The sequence below is a fragment of the Pezoporus wallicus genome, unplaced genomic scaffold (assembly GCF_028554395.1).
Source record: "Pezoporus wallicus isolate ANWC-B61680 ecotype Strahan unplaced genomic scaffold, APGP_CSIRO_Pwel_v1 contig_8341, whole genome shotgun sequence".
Taxonomy (NCBI): domain Eukaryota; kingdom Metazoa; phylum Chordata; class Aves; order Psittaciformes; family Psittacidae; genus Pezoporus; species Pezoporus wallicus.
The window spans coordinates 2,050,842-2,072,759 of NW_026638083.1; the positions used below are offsets into that span (position 1 = coordinate 2,050,842).

The window sequence follows — 21,918 nt, forward strand, 5'->3', positions numbered from 1 at the left end:
TTGAAGTGCAGGGGTTTCTTTCTGTCTGTACTCTTGTAATTTGCCTGTTTCTTTGCAGATGAGCAATGGGTCTGAGTTGCGGTTAAGGCCCAAGTGCTTGCAGGGAGCTTCTTGGCATGAGTACATAGGGTTAACCAGATCCAACCCACAGCAGAGCAACTGAATTATTTCTTTTAATGATGAATTCAAATCTATTGTGACCTATTTGCCACTTCTACAAGAAGAAGAAGCTGAGTTTGTCAGATGATAAATCAGCCATTGCAAATTAATGGATTTGAAGGCCAAAGGGGACCATTACGCTCATCTTGGTGTGACCTCCTGCATAACGCAGGCTGTGGAATTCGACCCAGTGATTCCAGTGTCATTAACGTGCGGGTGACGTGTTTGCCCAGAGCTCTGTGCAACACCATACATCTGGCCAGAGCCCAAACTGGAATCTGGCCTCCACCCTCCTTTCTCTTACTCCCCTTTCCTGCATTGTTTCTCCAAAGGGCAATTACTCTCTCTGCCCACATCCATTTAATGCTGGCCCAGCGCTGGGGCCTGCTGTAGCGAAGCATCCTCTGTTGCCTGCTGTTGAGGAAGGGCTGTAACAACAGCAGCAGGTTTTCATCTTTAACATTGGTATTCTTGTCTGGAAGAGGGGCTGGGGAAGGGGGAGGCGCGGACAAACACCCCCTGGAAATAGTAAAGATCTCAGGGCTGAACCATTCTTTGTTTCCATGGGCTTGTTACGAGCTGCTTGTACCAGGCTGTTTGCTGAGTGAAACCACAATCCTGGGTGAAGAGTGGCTGGTGTGAGGTGCAGTGGCCAGGCCCAGGGTCCCCCCTGTCCCTCCAGTGGGGCTTCTCCAGGTGGTTGCTTGGGGGTACAGAGGGGTTCCTTGTGGGGTGGTACAGCACATACCCTGGACACCATGGCACCACCCTGGGCAAGGAGGCAGCTCTTGGCAGGATAGTTTCAACTTTCCCTGCTGTGGTTTATCTACAGGACTGAGATAGTTCCTAAGCCAAGACACAAATACAGGTTTATGGGTGTTAGTTTTGAATTTAAATGCTCAATCAATTAGCTCTTGGGAAAGAGGCTTTTGTGGTCTGTTAGTGGGGTGTTACTGGTGATGTTTTTCCTGAGCAGAATCTCTGCTTGCACTTGAGAGGGGCTTTTGTGCAGGGTGAAACAGCCCAGTAAGTAGGACATGGCTCTGGCTTCCCTCCAGCCACAGGGTTCCTGTGTCTGCAGAGTGAGCTGCTAGAACCCCCTGAAAGCCACAATTCATTCCTGTGCTGCTTTGGGTGCCTGTGACAATGGTGATGTTTAATTTGGTGATGTTGTAGAAGTGACACTAATTTATGACAGACTTCTGCTGAGTGGCCAGCTCACGACTTTTCCAGAAGCATCTCAGGCCTTGGAAACCAGAGGGAGCTGGGTGCGGCACATAAAGACGACCCACATCCATCTCTAGATATCTGGTTAACGATAAACAGCAGGGGCCCTGGGATTAAGCAGGACACAGTTAACACAGGAGCAGGCTGCTGGACGGAAGCATCCCTTTTCCAGTGGATTCTTTGCTACTAAAGACAGCAGTCAGACCTGGGTCTCAGCCTGCTTGTGGCACATCCCTTCTGACTCAGGTAAGGCTGACACAGCTGGGCTGAGTTCTGCTACTCATTCTGGTTGTCTCAGGTGTGGGCACTTACTCCTGAGGATAAAAGAGCTCAGGCTGAGCCAAATCAGAGGCTTCTTGTCATGGAGTTAAGTGGCCGCACATGGGGTGTGTTAGCAGTGCTGTGCCACTCTTCTCCTGCAATAACGTGCAGGTGTGGTGTCTGCACCTTGCTGTGGCTCCGTTCGTCCCTGCTGCGGCTGCTCTGAGGGCTGGGGCACTGCGGTGGGATGTTGAACGCGGGGACAACCGTGCCCCGCAGCCACCCCGCTGCCGGTGCTCCCTGTGGGTGGCGGCGGCGCAGCGGGGTGCTCGGCCCCGCTTGCCCCGTTCCGCCGGGCGGAGGAGGAGGAGGAAGGGCCGCTGCCCGCCGCGGGGCTGACATCAGCCGGAGGAGGGGCCTGCCCGCGAGTTTCTTTGCTCGGTGCATCACTTCCCGCCGCTGCCATACTCCGCTGCCCGGTGCCGGGCTGCAGCCGCGCCTGCCTCCGCTGCGGCGGGCGGCTCGGCGGGGCTCGTGCCCATGGCGAGCCCGCCCGGCGGGGACAGCCCGGGCTCCGCCGCCCGCCGGCTCTACTCGAGGTGAGTGGGGCTGCGGGGGGAGCCCGGCCGGGCCCCGCGGAGCCCCGGGGCTCCTCGCCGGGAGGGAGCAGGGCGGGGGCCCCGGGGTTTTTCTCCCTCGCGGAGGGAGAAGCTGTTGCAGGGCTGGGGACCCGCAGGAGCGGGGTGAGGGAGGGCGGAGGGAACGATGATGTGGTCCCGCCGTGGGGCAGCGCTTCCTTCGGGTGTAGGATGGTGGGTGATGAGAGGGGGGGAGCTGTGGCTTTCCTTGGCGCTAGCCCGGGGCGAGCAGCGCCTTCTGTTAAAGAGGCTGATGCTGGAGCCCGCTCTGTGCTGGGCATTTGCATGGGAGGCTCCTGATCGCACTGCGGAGACTTTAAGTCTTAGCTTTAAAATTGGGCGCTACAGAAAAATCACATAAGGCTGGGAAAAAATAGCTTCAGGCTGTCTGGCGTTCACGAAAACGCTGTGTCTTGCCTGCTCTTTTCATTTAGATAAAGTCTAAAGTGGAGTCAATTTGAGGCCTTACGGCATTGCTTGGAGCATTGTTCATATCATTGTTCATCCTCATTGTGCTTTATTTCTCCTCTAGCAGCCAGAAGTGGAGGTAGTGCAGCATCGGGGCTAGAGGGCAAAACAAAAAAGTACTAGAAGTCTATGCAATATAGTAGCTGCTCATCAGTTCTCTTTGCAATGATTAGCACAGCAGCTAGTGGATTGTGTAGTTTAGTGGGACAGCAGGTGGGGTTGGGTTTGTTGTATAGCAACTCGTGGTGAAATGAAAAGAGAACTCAGAGTTAAAGCTGCTGCTGTGCCTGCCCTGGGGGATGAGGACCCGGCTTTTAACCAGTTGCATCTTTTCCCTTCTTTCTCGTTTTTCTTGAGAACTTGTTAGGGAATAGTCTTTGGTTGGTTTTGTGAAGAAAATCTGGGGGGCGTGTTGTGTACCGCTGTTGTGACTGGCACAGTTATAACCCCTCTTTAGTGGGAAGAGAAATGGGAAGCATCTCTCCTGTGCCTTATTCTGGGGGGCTCTGACAGGGCCTGTGGTGATAAAATTCCCTGTGTGCTCTTTGGACTTACTCTCAGGCCTTGAAAGTACACATCAGTGGTACTCTGCCTTTATTGCACTGTTTTAACTGGAGTTGGAGCTTCGAGTTTCTTAACTTCACCTTCACCGCAGTGTGGAAACTTCTAGCTTGAAATACGTGACTCTAAACTCCATCCAGTAGGTGTATCTGGGGTGATAGGCAGAACCAGGTGTACTGTCTGGGTGGTAAAGCCATACTGACTGGAATCCAAGCTTTCTCAGTGTGGGGTGTTTCTTGGCCTGGGAGCAGTAACTCGTGTGTACGCACTGCAGAAGGTGCCAGTGCAGGCAGCGGGTGCCAGACCCCTGATCTGGGGGGCTGTGGGAGATGTTTTCTCTAAGAAGAGAGATGGGATGGAAGAAATGTGCCACAAACCTGAAAGTGTTTGTTCATTTTCCTACATCCCTTGGTATTTCCCTAAATCCCACCCATCCCAAGCAAAGATGTGTGTCCTGTTGTGCTCGCAGCAGTATCCTGTTGCTGCCTAGGTCAGACTTGGAGACCAAAGTTGGGAGCATCTCTGCTACAACAATAACACAACATTTTACAAGAGAGGTCCTGTGCAGCTCTGTGTGGCCTCTCTCACCTTTCTAATGCTGTTTATTTTGTTGCTGTTGTCTTCAGGGAGACTTACTGGGAGAACAGGGCTTGGGAAGCAGGGAGCAGTTGTGGCTTCCAACAGTGTGCAAGTGGTGTGGCTGCCGTGCTCAGCTCCTGGTGTTGAACATGGTGGGGCTTGCTGGAAACATCAAACTCTGTGCTTGTGCTCCATGAGCTTGAGCTGAGCAAGTTTTGCATGAGCTCAGGTTAATGCTTTGCCTTCCATGGGGGAGGTTGATCTGGAACTAATATGTGTCTAATTCAGCTGTGTGTGACCTCTGAGGACTTCTGTTGGGGCTGGGCTGTGGGAGCTGTGAAATACCTGCTTGCAGCAGTGCCTGCTTCTCGCTGCCACAGATACTCTCGCTTGTTTTCTTGGGATGGCTGGATGACCTTTAATATATAGGAAGCACCAAGTCCATGAGGTGACTCCCTTGGATCATGGTTCCGGAGAGTGTGTCAAGCTCATGATGGGGATGGGCAAGTGTCCAGAGAGCTCCCCTGGATTCTGCTCTACTCTCCAAAGAGGCCACTTTGGAGAGTTCCAAGTGTGAGAGTGAGGCACGGGTGTCTTGGGAACCCATTACTGCACTGACATCACAGATGTTATTGATCCCCCAACAGAAAGAACATTATCTGTTGCTGCAATTAGACCAGGAATGTATAAATCAGTAAATCTGGCATGAAAGCTCAGATTAAAGCACGTATTGTCCCTCCTCTGCCCTGTTCTCTCCAGTGCTCTGTGTTTTCAGCAGAGCTGCTGGGGTTTGTGATGTTTAACAACTTCTCTTGATTGTATGCTCAACAGTCTCCATCTCGCTCATTAATGTCACTACAGCGGTACCTGACCTGAGTGTGCTGCGGGCAATTAGTGCTCTGAGCACCAGGATCTCCAGAGGAGGGAAAGCTGAGGTGGAAAAGTTGTTGGCCTCCTGACGTGGAAGGCAGCAAGGAGGGGCATAGCTCAGCACAGTGGTTAAGGCAAAAGAAACCAGTGTTTTCAAAGTAAATCAGAAGGCAAGCCCATCACTGGAGTGGACCTCCCTCTGGGTTGGTTCCTGTTCATTTTGTGCGTACCCAAGGGATCACAAGACCATGTCATATTCTCATCGTTTTCCTGCTGCTAGTGCTTGCAAAGTAAACTTTCAAAACCTTAAGTCTGGACTTGCTATCATGCTAAAAGCAATGTTGCCTTTTTCGTTCAAAAGGAAAAGTTACATATTACTTGTTTTCAAGATGCATTTGTCCTTTCAAAGAGGTGGTGTTTAATTGTGTCAGCCTCGGGAGAAAATCGACACCCCAGCAGTGCTGGTTTTTAGTGTTCATAAGGGATTTCACTGAATATTCAAGTGAAGGAGCCTTCTGGTGCTAACCTGGGCTGGATTTAAGCAGCAGTGCGGTGCCAAAGAGCTTTGTGTCTGGCTACAAATCCTCTGATCCCAAGGGCTGGGGAGCTGCTGGCTCGCAGGAGGGTGGCAGAGGCTGCTGCAAGGTTGGTCTGGTTGTGCTGTGCATGCTCTGAGGGAGCAGCCCTGTGCCCGGCAGCCAGAGCTGTGGTGGAGCTCGCAGGACGTGCTGGGATGCTGATGCTTGGGGTGGCTCCTGATGGGGGGATGGGAAGTAACTACTTGTTGGTTTTTACCTTACAGAAATACCTGGAGTTGGTGCAGTGCTATCGGTTGTGCAAGCAGGACTTACGTAGAGAAGATAATGTGTACGTGATTTTGATCTTGCAGGCTAGTTTACCTACTGCTTGTGTCTTTGACTTCCTGGCAGATTTTCCCTATCTCCCTGTTCTGATGTTCCAAATAGTCACAGCTGTGCTCTTCTTGTCTCCAGGTAAGGATTTTCCTGCTGAAAATGACATTGTCATTGGTGCTGTGACTGAAGGTTCTTGGTCCTGGATGGGCAGATGTGCAGTGGAGGGTAGTTGGCATCACAGTGAAAATGCAGTGTTCTGTACCACCAGGAAGCTGGGAATGGCCCTTTTTAAATCTCTCTTCACTTCATAGCTCAAACTCAAGATCCCTTGATTATTACATTTAAGAATGCTGATTGAGAGCTTTCTGAAAGATTCCATCTTCTCCTTTGGAGGCCTGTGCAGTCAGTCTCCATTAGGCAGATATGAAAACAGGACAAACATCTCTAAAATAGCTGTGCTGCATCATAGGTGGCCTGAGCAAAAGTTACAGGAGAGCTGAGCACGCAGGGCTGGGTGTGCTGACATCTGGTTTGGGGCATTTAGAGCAACTTGTTCATAGTTTCAGCATTTGTAAGTAATGTGGTCATCCCAGCATGGAGCCAGGCAGAATATCGTCTCTACGCGGCAGAGAGAGGGACCCTTGCTGGTCAGGCCTTGGACTGGGAACCAGCCCCTGGTGCTGTGCAGGTTTCCCCAGGAAACACCGGATTGGACGAAGCCTTGGGTGAGATGGTTTGATGTGAGGTGTCCCTGCCCATGGCAGGGGGTTTGGAACTTGATGATCTTAAGGCCCTTTCAAACCCTACTGTTCTATGATTCTATGACCTTGGGCATCCCTTATGACTCTTCTTTGTTTTGCCTTGTGGGATGCACGGAGAGAAGCTCTTTTCCCCTTCTCTCTTTGGTCTTTGACGTTAGACAGGTAGAGGATGTGCCTTGTACCTGTGCGGTGCCTACCACAGCCTGATCTTCATCTTACTTCTGACCTCTAGGTGCTGCTGCAATCCAAACGATTGGTGTCTGCAGGGTGTTAATTTGATGTGTAGGTGCATGTGTAAACCAAGCTGAGGTGGTACATGGTGCTTTCCTGCTGACTTGCTCTTCAGTATCTCAGGTTATGCCAGGCCTGCTGCTTGTGCCTCCTGCTCCAGGGGTGGGAGCTGTCCCTTTATCCCAGAATACTTCACATTGTATAAGGCACCTGTGCCAGGCAGACTAGAAAGAGCTTTGTATGTTGGCCATGTATTTGTAGGTTATATGGTGTTTGCTACTGTGTCAACTAAAATCAAATGAGTTTATGCTACTCGTGTGGCCTGAGGACACCACTTGGAGCCAATTCCCTGTGAGAAGAATGTGAACGCTTGATTTGGTCACGCCAGGAATGGAGAGCTGGCTCTGGAATCAAGGCAGCCTTTGACTCTTCCCAGCTGGGTGCTGCCTGTGAAGCATGAGTGAGCCGCAAGCACGGTGCTCCATGACTAACCACTGAGGTGCCTTTTGCCTGCTGTTATGTTAGTCATCACATGCATTCCTCCTGGGAAAGTATCTGAAAGTGTTCATGGCTAACAGGTCTTGTATTTTTGTGCTTTAGGTGATGTCCAAACTTACAGTCAGCCGTGCTTGAAAAACAGGTTTGAACTCTGCCAGATCTTGGGCTGCAAGAAGTTTCTTGGAGGGATGCATCTGATTTCACTCCTGCTGCTGTTCTGCTTTAAAAGCAATTGTATCTTCAAGTGTATGTAGCTTCCTCCCTTCCAGTCCTCTTCTGTGTGCTGCTTCCAGCCCAGCTTCCAGAATGCAAAGCCACTTCCCTGTTATAAAGAAAAAACAACTCCTGCCAACCAGAGCCACAAAGCAAAAGTCCCTCCTGTGCCTGGGCACACAGGCTGCATCTCCCGACCACAGAGTGGGGCTCTTCAATTCCAGGCTATTTATACTGCCAGTGGGAAAGCAGGAAAGCTTTCCACTGACCCAGCTGCTCCTCCCTAGAGACACTCAATTAAATGTTATTTGACAGATATGCTTTTCAACTGGCTTAGATTTAACTGGGATAAATGGGATATTTTTTTCCCCACTGAAAGCTGAAGAAAGTAGGGATAATCATAATCTTGTTGGAAGGCTGCTTGTGTTCAGAGTCGGGTCTCTCTGTTGTCTAATGTACTAAGCAAACCCCACAACAAGAAAGGTCACAGTCCTGCCAGTGCTTGGGGAGGACAAGGGGAAAGGGACACCAGCACCAGCTGCCTCTGGCTTGGAGCACAGCAGCTCTGAACAATGCCCTGCAATGTTATGCAACTGCCTGGGGAAGGAAGTGGAAATTTATCATTACAGTGCAGTTTCAAGGGCAATATTCAATGAGCAATTTGCAGCACAAGCCTGTAACTGCCTTAACTAACTTCTCCCAGGATAAGAGGACAGTGCTGGTAAGGGCAGTAGCTGTAGCCTCCATTCCACCAGGAGTGGAGCAAATACAGTGTCTTCTTAGGACTGAATCTGAGGCATTGGACTGAGAGTCTTCCAAGTGAGTATCCAAAGCCCAGACCTGTGTAATGGCCTGATCTGCAAGTGCCTGACTGATCCCTGCCCCATTAAAGCCTGGGAAAGGGGAAGCAAGCATGTGCTGCAGCATCTCAGTGATCTGTTTGCTCTTTCTTCTTTTAGTGGTAGCAATAAAAAGACCCCTGTGTAAGGCCCCAGAGAGTGGAGCAGCAATACAAACCCTGAATGAATTACTTGAAGTCAGTGCTAGTATGTGATCACTGCCTTCAGGGCAGAAATAGCTTACAAACCTTTTATTCCCGGGTTTCTTTCAGCAAGAGGATTTTGCCCAGGGATGATGGGCACTGAACCACAGGCCTTTTCCTTCTCACTCTGAGGTTAAAACTGATGTATCTAAAGAAGCTGCTGCTTCTGCTGCGAGTCAGTAGCTCTGTGGAGCTGCTAAAACTGAAGGAATTGTGAATGAAGAATATTGGATTCTTTTGTCTCTCCTCATGCTTTGCTGTTACCTTTTGCATTTGCACCTCTGGAGCAGCCAGAGAGGCTTTCCTCTGGGAGCGTGGAGCTAATAGATCTTCCCCCAGATGCTGCAGGAAAAAGATTAGGAAAATGGATTTAAAATGGGAGAAACACCAATGTTATTCATATACTATAACTCAGCATAGAAACTATTTCATGTTGAGCCCTGGCTCCACCTGAGAGCAGATGTTCTGTCCTGGAAGCTGCTTTTAAATAGCTGTCAGTAGATGGATGTGGTTTGCTGCAGAAGCTGTGCTGGGTTTGCTCCTGGAAGCAGCTCTGCACACGTGCTGAGCCAGAGGGCTCCTCCTGCCCTGGGGATCAGCTCCAGCTCCTCCCAAGCTCCGGCTCCTGGGAGCACACAGGGATGGTGGACAAGCAAGTGACCCATGGGAGGGTGCTGAGGCGCTGGCACAGGGTGCCCAGAGAAGCTGTGGCTGCCCCATCCCTGGCAGTGCTCAAGGCCAGGTTGGACACAGGGGCTTGGAGCAAGCTGCTCCAGTGGAAGGGGTCCCTGCCCATGGAACTGGGTGAGCTTTAACATCCCTTCCAACAAACCATGCTGTGATTCTATGATCCACACTGCAGAGCTGAAGTGGTTCTATGTGAACTCCATCTGTGGATAATTCATTCATGCCCGAGGCAAGCTGTAAGGTGCTGGTTAATATTAATCTCTCTGGGGCTATTTGTTAATTACAGTTTGTGTTATGGTGCTGCCTGGTGTCCTGTGCTGCTGCACTGGGCTGAGTGGGTCCTGGAAGGCTTAAATCCATCCCAGTGTTTTGGAAAATATCAATATTTTATTTCAGCCTTTCTGGGAAATATTTCTGTTTTCATGGGTGAGAAATTATAGAGTCTTCAGGGTGAAAGGGAATGTACGTGGCAAAGCTGGGAGCTGAATGTCCTGACCCCGCTCCTTCACTTCAGCACTTCCTGACCTGTGTCAATGAGGTTAACTCTGAATTGAAAAGACCTTGACATTGTTACTGACCCGTGCAGGGCAGCACTTCCATGGTATTACAATGGTTCTGCTGTTCTGCTTAATACAGGAGGAGCCAAACAGTTGTGTAAAGGAAGTTAGTAGCTGGTGAATGAAATACCAGGCTCTGTCCATTCACAAGGTGTGCCTCGTGGTGGGAATGCTGCAAACCACAGGCCCTGGGCGAGGAAAAGGAGCAGCCTGGGCAGCCCCGGGATCTGGTCACCAGGAAAAGCCCGGCTCCAGGTACCGGCTTGAAGCAAGCAGAGCGGCAGCCCTGAGCTGCCGGTGCCCAGCAGCTGTGACTGCAGTGATCTCGGGCTTTGGGAATGGAGCAGCTCATTTAGAAAGGGAGAGAGGGGCACTGAGGGAAGCGTTCCCTGTCAGAAAATCACCTGCAAGTTAAATAGCATCAGAACTGAGTGAGTTCCCGGCCATCCTGCTGGAGGGGTGCTTGTCTCTGGGCTATGGTGAAAGATGGAGAGAGAAAACCACATATCTTGATTATAGCAGTCAGGCAGGAAGCCCTTGGGATGGGCAGCAGCTGCCAGTGCATTGGGGAGGGTCTGTTGTTGCTGTGTTCCAGCTGTGCTCTTGTGAAGTTACTGTTTTGTGGCTGGTACTGCTTCAAGAAACGGCCCCTTTAGCAACTGCCTGCAGAGATTTGTGTTGAGAAAGTTGGGGGTTGTATCTTCTGCAAAGCACAAGCCATCAGATCCAGCTTGTTCGCTGGCCAAGGCAGGGCTAGAAACCACCAGTGACTAATCAGATGGAAATCTCTAACATCTGAAGCAATGGGGGCTTCTCTTTCCTTTCTGACAGATCAGCCCTTTAGTTTCAGTGAGGAGCAGCAGCTTGGGGGACCTGTGGGCCAACATCTCATGGCAAGTAAGCAGGGACTTGGATGCATAAATGCAGACGAATGTCCTGGAATCAGGAGGCTCCACGTGTGCCTTGAGGCATTTCCTGGCCTCTGAGTTCAGCCTTGTCTGAGCTCTTGCACGGTCTAAATAATAAAACACATGAATTCACTCAATGCACCCGGAATTTCCAGGCTGCAGCCCTTGGCCAGGCCTGCATCCATTGCTGCCATCAGGGCTGTAATCCAGGAAACTGCATGCATCTAGTTGTTTGAAGTCTGTGGTTTGGTGCTTTCCTGGGTAAAGCCGGAGAAGAAAGGGAGGCTCTTGTGTCATCTGCATCCATCCTTTCATGTGCATGCTGGGCACACAAACAGCAGTGTGCCAGTGCCACAGGCTGTGTGAGGAGATCACATTCCATTAGGAGCACTGACAGTGTGGTCAGGTTCAAGGAGTTAACAATAAAATGCTTGAAAATAGCCACTTTTTCTTCTGTTGTGGAAGAAAATGGAAGCTCGCAAAACATACATTTGGTTCAATCAGGCCATTCTTTGGCATCCATGGTTTTGGCAGAAACTTGTCATTGGTCCTGCCATTGAGTGACTACATTGCAGAGTTGGGTGAGAGAGCAGCAGTGGGAAGAGAAAGCCTGTGAAAGCTGCACGGTGTTGAGATGCTGGCCTGGCCTTCCTTAGGCATTGGATAGAAGTTCTTCCCTGTGAGGGTGCTGAGGCGCTGGCACAGGGTGCCCAGAGAAGCTGTGGCTGCCCCATCCCTGGCAGTGCTCAAGGCCAGGTTGGATGCAGGGGCTTGGAGCAAGCTGCTCCAGTGGAAGGGGTCCCTGCCCGTGGCAGGGGTTGGAACCGGATGAGTTTTAAGGTCCCTTCCAACACAAACCAGTCTGGGATTCGGTGAGGAGTGAGCAGAGAAAGCTGTTCTGTGCCCTGCCCTTGGCTCCCTCTCATTGAACAAAATGACCTTCTGTGGTGGCAGTGTCTCTGTCTGAAGGACCTTGGGTGAGGGTCTGAGCTGTGGTTTTGGGGAGCCCTTTGAGGTTGGCTGGAGCAGGGCCTGCTTCCAGCCATGCCTGGTGGAGCTCCAGGCTCTGCAGAGGGCAGAGCTCACCTGCCCAGGTAGCTGTGGGCAGGAAGGGGATGCTCCACAGACCTGGCTTCTATGAGAACCGAGTCACTTGTCATGGCTGGCAGCTCTCTGGGGCTGGTTGCCTGAGGCTAACTTGGCACACAGACAGGAGACGTAAAACTGTAGCTATCTATACACAGAGGAGAGAAAAGTAACAGCTCAAAATGTGTGACTGGAATGAAAATTTAAAGCAGGATTCCCAATTAAAGCTGTGCATGTTGGAGGATGTTCCCGCTCCTGAAGGGCTCCAAGGCACAAATGCAGCCACTCCATAATGCCCTGGATTAGACCAGGAAGGCTCCTCCAGCACATGAAATCCTTGTGGAAGCAGTGTTGTTCCTGCACATCAGCACCTTTCCCAGCCTGCCACCCCTGTGCGTTAAGGTAAGGAGCTCTCTTGTCACCTGCTCCATAGCCCTGTCGCTGCTGCCTGCATCTCTGCCGCCTGCTGTTGTGCCGTGTCTTTCACAGCCAGATGATGATGTCTCTATGCCAGAGCAGGGATGTCTTCTGAAGACATGCATTATTCAGCAGCCAGGATAATTAACCCCCTGAATTTGGGCATGTGTGAGCCCTGGTGCTATATCCTCCCTCTTTCACCAGTGTAAGGCAGGAGGGGAGCTGCTAGAGCAGCCTGTGCTCTGTATAAGGTCCATTGCAGTATCTGTAAGGTTGCAAGAAGGATCCAACCTAATCCTAAAATAGGTCTGTGGAGAGGTCTCAGCTAGCCATTCCTGCTTCGTCTCCTTAAGCGTGTGTTTCCATCAGGCAGGTAATACGTGATAAAACATTTAACTTTTGGCTTCATTATTTCTACATGCACGGTAACAAATGCTGTGCCAAAGGCGACTGCGCAGCAGCAGGGAAGGCTTGGGAGAGAAAGAAATAGGGAAGGTGTGGGGAATTGGAGGTTAAAGCCATGAAGAATGTGGCCTTAGGAAGCTTGGTTTGGGGAGGGTGTCCCCTTTCCAAGGATGCTGGGTTCTGGCTCTAGCCCAGCAGGCGTGGATGGCTGCAGCTGTACATGGCTAAGGCAGAACATCCCGGTAGGCTGAAGGTCTGCTCCTGCTCTCAGCTGGACTTGAAGCGTCCCCCAGTGTATGAGGGATGGGAGAGTGTCTGCTGTGGTGTAACAGGAGCTGTTGTGTTTGGAGGGAGTGCAGGGTGTTTTGCTGGAGTTGATGTGCTGCACGTCTTTACCTTCCTCTGTGAGGAAAACAGAGGAGGATTTCTGGCATAGGAAAGCTGAAAAATCTGATGCTTCATCCTTTTATTCCCCTTAGCAAAGGCTCAGTTCCAAGAAACAACAGGAAAACAGAATTTTGGGTTTGGGTTTTGTTTTGTTCATAGTAAGTTTTGCAATTCTCTCAAGAGCTCATGATTTTGTGATAACAATGAGAAAATTATTGGGGAGAGCATTGGTGTTCATGCTGTATCCAGGAAGACTTTCCCAGAACTATATTTATACAAATTCCTCCCACGGAAGAACAGGACCAGAGTCTGTTTCTCAGATGCAGACATACCATGGCTTGATCAGATAGGGATATATGCTTACCTGCTACATCCACACGTGATGGAATTGCACTAAGTCCATAATGCTGGAGCAGCCCCTGGTGTGGAGCTGTGTTGGGGACTTGCCTTCGTGCACGTGCTTCATGCAGATGTACAGTGCAGCAGTGCCAAGCGCTTCCAGGGTAGGTGTTATCCATGGAGCTATACTAGGACAGAAGTGCTACCAAGAGGAGATAACGCAGTGGAGGACTAAGCCATAGGATCCTCTGGAAGATGTGAAACCAGCCTGCAGGATGCTGGAGCTCCAGGGTTCCCTGCAGGGGCAGCAGACATGGTGCTAGACAGTGGCTCTGCTCTCGGATGAGCAAAGCAGAGCGTAGTTCTCACCCTGCACACAAGCTGCGTCACTGTGAGGTGGTGGCCCGGCCTCCTGGGAATCCTGCCACGCTCTGGTTTATGGGCTGTGAGATCAGACTCATGGCACATGGGGATTTTTCCGTAATGCCATGAAGAACCCAAAAGCAATTTTGCTGCTGCTCTGCAGTCTGGGTTGCACAGAGGATCCGTGTCTATAGATATGCTGGTAAGGGCTGCAGAGGACCCTGGCTGATATTAGCGCTCTTGGGGAGCCGCTGTTTCCTGGTTTTTCAGACGGATGTGGAATATGATCTTTATAAAACCCAGAGGGATGCCCTGGGGCTGTGCAGCAGCCTGGGAGAGCAGCGGTGTCCTGCACCTGAGCTCTGGCTCTGTTTGCCAGGACAGCCTTGCAAACACATCCGGGCTCGTTTCCGAGTTCTAGCACCCCTGAAATTTCCAGGAGAGCAGGATAATGCTTTAACAGCCCTCAGAGCATGAGCCAGCTGCAGGCAGACAATGGAGAATTGGTACAATCTGCTCTGCCAACAACAATCTGTCCCAGTGTGTGGCATCGCTTCCAGCCTGGACACGGGCTCTGCCCACCCGCAGGAGCCACCTTTGGCTCTCTCTGGGTTTGGCACAGAGAAAGGGCTGTAATCACAGAGGGAGGAACTACCCTGGGCTCTTGCTGGTGTGCTCTAGCTTGATGTCAGCCTCTTGACTGGTTTTCCTAAGTGGCCATTTGAAAAAGGAGCTGCTGCTTGTTTGCATTCACTTGCCTTGATCACTTGGTTCCTGCTGATCGCTTTCCATCGAGTTCTGCAGGAAGAAGGACAGGTTCATGCTCTTAGCATCCCTAAAGTCACATCCAGACCCCTTGTAAGAGTGAGTGTTGGTGCTAGAGGGCTGCAGAGCATCGTGAGCAGTCTCCTGGTGAGCTGGGACTGCTCAGCATCTCCCTGGCTCAAAGCCTAGATAGCCTAGAGTGTGTGTGATCAGATAGATCCCAAAGACCTCTCTCCTGGACTGAAATACGTGGCTTGGGGCTGAAGGGAAGCAGATGAGACGGGAACCTGTAGGTTGCTGAGAACTCAGTGAAAAACCCACTGTAGTGTGAACTTTGCCATCATTGCCTTTTACCCTGCATTGTGCTGTGCCCTGAGCATGGACCAGTGTGTGGTAGGAAAGAGGCGGTGGGCAGGGGAGGTTTCACATGAGGCTGGAGGGGGCATGGGCAAGGTGCTGGGGGCTGGGACAGGCAGAGGTGGCTTCCTTTGGCTGGGCTTGACCATGGTCCAGCCCCTGGTGCTGCTGGGACTTGGCAGCATCTTTTCAATAGGCAGTTGTTTTCCTGCTGCAAGTCAGTGCTCCAGGGCTGGAGCAATTGGCAGGTTGAGAGAGGAAGGAGAAGGGGGGGCTGGAGCTGGAGGGGATTCCAGGCAGCCTCAGCTGAGGAAGGACTTGGGCCTGTGAGCTCTGCGTTTCTGGGAAGACAAGGCTTGCTTTCATTTGGCTTCAGGGACATAGCCTGGGTGTGCAGGGAAGGAAACCTCCTCATGCCCCTCAGCCTGTGCAGTGGCACAGCACAAGTGGAACAATTGTGCTGGGTGGCACCTGTGGAGCTGAGGCTGATCCTGCTGGCAGGACTGGGGGAGGCTGTGATGCCTCAATGAACCCCTATATAAAAGTGGGTAACAAAAGTTGAGTAACATAAAAAGGGATAATAAATCATCTGTTTTCATTGTATAGCTGTTGACTATATGTTTTTCTAATGTATATGGTAACTGTAACCCAATGTAGCAGCAGCACTATATGCTGATTTAAATCCAGCATATATTGAGAGGATGTATTGACCTAATTGCTGAAGTAATGTCATAATGAAAAGCCATTCAGACTGCACGTCCTCTCCTGCCCTCTGGTTTCTGAAGTAACTGAAGGAAATAGCACTTCTGGTGAAATCATCCCGAGGGGGTTGTTTCATTGCAGTGTGATGGATTAATTTCATTGAAGGCACTGTACAAGACAGCAAAATTCTCTTGGAAAAACTCAGGAAGTTTCCATGGTTTTGCTGAGCTCATTTGAAGCATCCTCAGTGACAAAATATGAGCTCCTAAACCTCTGCCCTGCTGCAGGAGCTGCCTTGTTTGGTACTTTGTGTGGCAGATGTCAGATGTTAGAGCTGTTGCTTTGACTGTGGTCTGCAGGTACTGCCAGCATGGGCTGAGCATCCTCATTTGCCCGTCGTCCCCCCCCCCCCGGGATGGAGAGAGCATCCTCAGCCAGGAGCATGGTTAATCCAGCAGCACTTGGCAAACCAGCACTGCTGACCTTTGTGCTCCTGTCCCTGTAGCTCAAATGGTGGCGGTTGGGTTTGTACCCTGCTGATGTGCCATGCAAAGAGATGATGCTCAGCCTCTTCAGAAGGTTTAATTCTCACTCCTCTCGAAAGTGAGCTCTCCTGCACAGTTCCCCTTGAGAGGCATTTGATCTGTTCATATGTTCAGCGGATATGTTTTTAATAATTTCATTTGGGAGTCAGCATATGTTTTAATGAATTAATTTTCAAATTGGTGTCTCCATCATACTTTTCTTAGACCCTGAAAGTATTTGCAGATTATAATTTAAGTGCTTTGAAACTGGGCAGCAAGTGAAACTGTTAACCAGGATGATTCACATTTGCACCTCAATCCCATCTGAGCTTCCTCAGCTGCTGTAAATTAATTACATCCCACCAGGATCCTTTGATATTTGAGTAATTTTGGAGCACCAAGGCTTAAATTTGTGCCTGTTGTTTTTTTGAGGTTTCACTCCTCGGATGACAGAAAAATTTCATTGTGTTCCCTGTGCTTGCTCTGGGGTAAGCTGTATTTTGGGAAGGATTTGGTACATGGGTTCAAGATAATTACCAGTGTATAACGTATTGAGAGCCCAATCCTTCCAGGTGTAGAGCCACTTCTGGAAGTCAGAGTATCTTAATCTCCTGGAGTTGAGGCATCGCTTTGGCCACGGATCAGAGCCATGGAGGTAAGTCATGGTCAGTCAGTGAGTGGTGTGCAGCCCCAGGTTGCTGTGAGCAGGGAGTGCCGTGCATGACTTCTGCTTCCAAGCAGGCAATGGGGAGTTTGAATCTGAATTTCCAACAATAATGCAGCTTGTTGGAGCCATTATGAATTGAAATGGGGTCTTATTCAGCTCTGCTAATAAGAGGGTAAATGCAACTAAATACAGCTGTCTTCCTCGCTGCCATTTGGTATTTATTAGCAAATATGCAGTGGAATTGAATTCCTTGTAAGTACTGCGCAGCTAATGGCAGATAGCAATTAACTGAAATGACTACTCTTGAACGCTGATGCTGCCATCAGTGAGTGGAAGAGGAAGTCTGGAGCCATCCCACAGACCCAGCAACTTCCAAAACTCCCTGTAGTTTTCCCCTCTGGATTCTGTTTCATACCCTTATCAAAAGACTGCAGTGAAAATAGGTTCATCTTGGTACACCCTGGTGATTCTGGAAGGGGGATACATCTCGGCTTGATCGCAATCTTTAAGGATGTGCTTGCAGTTAATTATTTAAATGCATTTTTAGTTAAGCCTTTAAATAGACAGTTACACTGAGCACCTGGCAAATGTGATCCTTTTCTGGCTGGCAAAAAGTGTGTAACTGCCCCTGTCATCAGTGCTCTGAAATTTGTATGCAATTCAACCAGGTTGCAAGTAAGATAAGTAAAACCTGTTCCTTCATTAATTCGTATCAACAGGTACACTAAGGATTTGGGGATTTTTACTACTGTTGGTGGTTTTGGTGTTGGGTTTGTGTTTTTTTTCCTGCTGTTTCTCCTGTCTAAAAGCTTTGGGTTTTATTCCTGGCTTTAGAACTACAGGAGCTCTGAGCTTTGAGTTTTGCAATTGCCTTCATTAATATGAATCAAATACCTGTGTGTGTATAAATAGATATGTATGTGTATTTTTTAAAGGCAGCTTCACCTGGTCTCTTGCCCTGTGAGGCTTCCAATATTTAAGGCAGCAGACAACTGTCTCCTGGCTCTGTCTTGACATGATTATTTTCCGTGTAGCTTGATGGATTTGCTGTCAGCAGGGTAAGTGCTGTGAGCACGGCAGCCCTGAGCGGGTGAGAGGGAGGGCTGGAATAAGATGGGTTTAAATTCTGGACGCTGTACAGTCTGCTCTGTCTCTGCCTGCTTGGAGCAGACTGGGGCGGAGGTGCAGAGCTGAGAGGTGGGATGGTGCTGTGTCCTTCTCTGCTTCTGTGGCCATATCTCCTGGCTGCAGGAGCTACGGCAGCACCGAGCTTTGGGTCAATGCATGGCCCACAGTCCTGCTGAAGACACTCTGTCCTGTTGTTCTCCAGCCAAGGAAGGGAGGGCAGTGTGATGGAGTCCATGCAGTGTTGTTATCTTGGACTATTTGGCAAGAGAAACACAAGATGTGGGTTAGAGCTGGGTGTTGGGAGGTCTGACTGTAGTCCTAAGCTTTGGAACACAGGTTATGAGTAGTGTTCTACCTCTGGGGACCTGTATCATCCCACAGGTCCTGATAATTGTGCTGTTTTGACAGCAGTCACAGACATCATTGTAAATGGCATTGATAAGACCTCACACTCCTGGCTTTGGTTCTCACTTGGCAGTGTTCTTGTCATCCCCAGTGCTCCTGGGACCCGTACTGTCTCCTCTGTATTGCTGTGTTGCTTGAGAATGTTTGATGTGTACAAGTCGTTTTGCCTGTGCAGCTTTTGTAAAGGAATGCTTCTGCTCTTTCATGCTCCTAGCTAGCTTGCCAGGCAGCCAAGTGGCAATCTGTGATAGAGATCATCATTAGCTGCTATCTGACAGTGATGAATGACCCTGGGAAATCTTGCTGTTAAAGGCAATACCTGCTCTTCCTGTTCTCTCTTTCCACCTTCACATCAGTTATCCTTTAAAGAAGTTAAAGAGGAGGGAGGGTGGCCCTGCTCTGTGTTGAGCTGGGAAGTGATTTCCTCATCCCTGTCACCACACAGTGGAAGGTCACACTTTTCTGCCTTATGAGTGTCAGAAGCAACATCCATTCCTGGGCTTGAAATTCTCAGCTGTCACATTGATGGGAGCCGAGTGATGTGCCAGCATTATGCCACTCCGTTGTTCCTCCAGCAGAGCCCTGTGCAGATTGCCAACTCATCTGTGACCAAACACTGGGTTTCTTTGGTCTCTTTCTGCTTATAAGAAATTGTTCTTTTGCTGTGGACCTGGAGTCTGGGATGTGACTTCTGGGAATATTTGGATGGAATCCTGCCGATCTGGAGGAACACACAAATCTGTGAGTGGTGTGCGCTGATTTAGGGCAAGGCTTGTGAACAGGGGCTACTTCAAGTGAGCTTCTCCCCTCCCCAGGTCTCTGCCCAAAACCCTCAGTCAGGGATGTCCTGTGCTGTCAGCAAAAGGTTGAACGTGGTGGGAGAATTGCGTAAGCAAGCCCCAGCATCTAAGCTGTGGAAAAGCAGCTCATGTTCTGCAGTGTCTCTTCTGAACCACACCATATGGCCAAGCCCAGCACCTTCAGCTTGTCAGCAGTCATTTGCTGGCTCAGGAGGGCCTGAATCTTCTTTTCTGGTATTAAGACGTGAATAGTACATACTTGCTGAGGTCGTGCAGGCCCAGGCATGCTGCAAGCCTGTCAGCAGGGGAGGAGGGTAATATCTGGGGGGTAGAAGGCTGTGCATCATGGATGGGGATGGTTTGGAGCCCATTTAAATGGGCAGAGATGTGCTCCATGGGATCCATCTTCTGCTCTTCTCTAGCGTGAGAACTGCTCCGATCATTTCTGGAACTTGCAAAGCTTCCCGGGTGGCAGACGGATGAGACCCCTTCGGAGCCTGCCAAGCCAAGGGGTGCTCCTGCCCCAAAGCGGCCCTCTTTTGGAGGAACCCTTGGCTCTGCGCCTGACAAAGAGACAAATTCTTTCTACTCTTGTGTCTAAGAGGCACCAACAGGAATAGCTGGTGCGACCCCAGAGGCAAAGTGTTTTGGGAAGAGCAATTCAGAAAGGTGGGAGCTGCCTTGTACCATCTCATGGGCTCTTCTAGGGCCCTTTTCCTTTGAGCAGTACAGAAAGTGAGTGAACCAAGACACTCTTGTTCCTGGATTTCAGCTGTGGACTTTCCTATCTGCTGCCTGAAGCCAACCTGAAGACAAAGGACATTGTATTTCTTAAAGGAAAGACATTGCTTTCTCTAGATCTCTGGAAAGAAGAGCAATGCTCCTTTCTCCTTTCAGTGACAGCAGAGACAAAAAACACCCCAGATAAGCACAGCTCAAGATTCCAGTAACTTACTGGTAAGGTTGCCCCTGTGGTTGGAGTGAAGGCTGGAGCGCAGTGCGCGCTGTACGGACGTGGGAATGCCATCAGCATCTTTAAAACCCCAGATCCTGCCTGTGAACTTCAGGGAGAGACCTGTCTGCAAGATTGTGCCAAGCAGACCCCAGTCCCGCTGCCTCCTGCTGCCGGTGGGGCTGGAGCTCTGGGTCTATGTCCAGAAAATGCGCAACCTGCAGAAGAAGAGGTGGGTGAGGGCTCAGGTGTTGCTGTGGGGAGGAACCGGGGCTGCAGCTGGAGTCTGTTAGTGCTGGGTTTCTCCTATTGTCAGTGGTTTTCCCTTTGTCAGTCTGTCAAGGTGGGTCAGGTTGGCTCCATTGAACAGCAAATTCCTATAGTCACCTTTCTAGTCTTTTCTGATGGACAGTGGAGCTGTGGCCTTTGGAAGCTGTTGTATGTGGAGTGATTCAGTGTGCCCGAGCTTGTTCATTGACCTTTAGTTGGTTCCTTTGCCCTCGGCGCTGTGTTTCTGCTTGCTTTTAAGCCTGCAGCGACTGAGCTGCACGCAGAGCTGCTTCCCCAAACCAGCCCTGGCTGTGGGGCCCCGAGGATGTGGGAAGGGCAGGTGGGGTTTAGGAGTGGGTTGTGTTTCTATTAATAACTGCTGTCCTGCAGCCTTGTCCCTTCCCGTGGCAGCAACATGATGCGGAGGAAAAGCCTCCTCTCCCTTCCCCTTGCTTGTGTCGGTCCCGGCCTGAGCACTGATGTTAATCAGATCAGGCGGGTGCTCTGCAGGGCAGCCCGTGCAAGGACAAGCAGGCTGTAGCTAAAGGCTGTGTCACTGGGAGGGCATGCCACTGTCCTGTGCTGAGCAGCTACTGTGGGAGCACCAGGAGAGCACCCAGAGAGCGGGTGTGAAACTGTGTGAGTGTATTGGAATGCGGCCCCAGGGCACAGATTTCACTTCTGGTGGGTGCCACTGGCAAACATGGCCTGAGGGAGATGCCACCCTTGGAGGTGGAGCTGGGTTCTGTTGCTGAAGGGTTTTCTGTGTTGGGGGGACGGGAACCCTCACTTCAAGCTATCCAAATCACGCATTTGGTTGGAGCTAGTCTGCAATGCTAAGTCGGGGAAAATGGTCTTCAGCTCAGTTTTCAGCCTGTTTACAGGTGGTGAGCTCAGTTTCTTAAAGAGAACCTGGATATTGGGAAGAGTTTTGCTTGTGTTGAAATTTGAACTGGTTGAGATTTGCTTCTGTGTGCCATCCTCTGACTGGAATCCACAGTTAATTCCTGGGACAGTGGCTCTTTCCTGCACCTCAGCTGCCTGAATTTAATCTTGCTGATGTGAGTACAAGGTGTTCCTCGTCTGTCTTCGGTTCCAGTCAGCAGAGATTTGTCAGTACCTGATTATGACACTGGATAACCCCTCAAACCATGAATGTATCTAGGGACTGATGGCGCTTTGGTATCGCCCCCAAGTGGGTCCCTCTAATTCAACATGCTGTAGCAGAAGCTCATTCTTACTAACCTCCATGTGGTCTGCCAAGAGGATCAGCAGAGAGTTGGACAGTTTTAGTACTGACAGTCCGAACATTTCTATTGCCCCAATGAAACAGAAGCTGAGGGACTGGTGCTGCACTGGCACCGTGAGCAGCCTCTTTGTGCAAGTGAAATAGTCACCCAAATGGGGCTTTGCAGTGAGCTTGAAATCAGATATTTGTGGGCGAGTTTGAGGTGGGAGCCCAGATGAGCTGCCTCAGTCCTGTTCTCCCTTGTGTGCCTCCGTGGTTTTGGGGACACATGAACAGTGAGACATGAGAGGTCACCAGGGTGTTCGGAGGGAGAGTCCCAAACCAGCTCTTTCACCATTTTGATGTTCATTGTTCTGTTGTTTGGACAGTCCCTGTGGGTTGTCCTGCTCTGGAGGATGCCATTTGGCTACCAAGCGTTGGGTGTTTGGAGCCATACGGAGCCAGCTCAGCAGGCAGGTTGCCAGACGAATAGGATTGGATTTTAGGCAGTTTATGCACTGCTCACAGAGGAACTGGCTTTGTTTCCTGGCAGCTGAGAAAACGCCATCCTTCCTGTTTGTAGGAAAAATATATCGGGAATTGGCGTTT

At 50.4% G+C, this 21,918-nt stretch overlaps 1 protein-coding gene across 2 annotated transcripts in view; it reads left to right on the top strand.

Moving 5' to 3' along the window:
• The first annotated feature begins 1,989 nt into the window (after nt 1–1,989).
• GPSM1 (G protein signaling modulator 1) overlaps nt 1,990–21,918 on the top strand; it is a 68,381-nt gene continuing 48,452 nt past the window's right edge. Inside the window, exons 1-2 of one of the 2 annotated variants that reach the window (XM_057409107.1) lie at nt 1,990–2,246; nt 5,693–5,755. In XM_057409107.1, coding sequence (XP_057265090.1) covers nt 2,188–2,246; nt 5,693–5,755 — 122 coding nt within the window. In that variant the 5' untranslated portion in view covers nt 1,990–2,187. The remainder of the gene's footprint in view (nt 2,247–5,692; nt 5,756–21,918) is intronic. The other variant, XM_057409108.1, reaches the window with a different exon arrangement.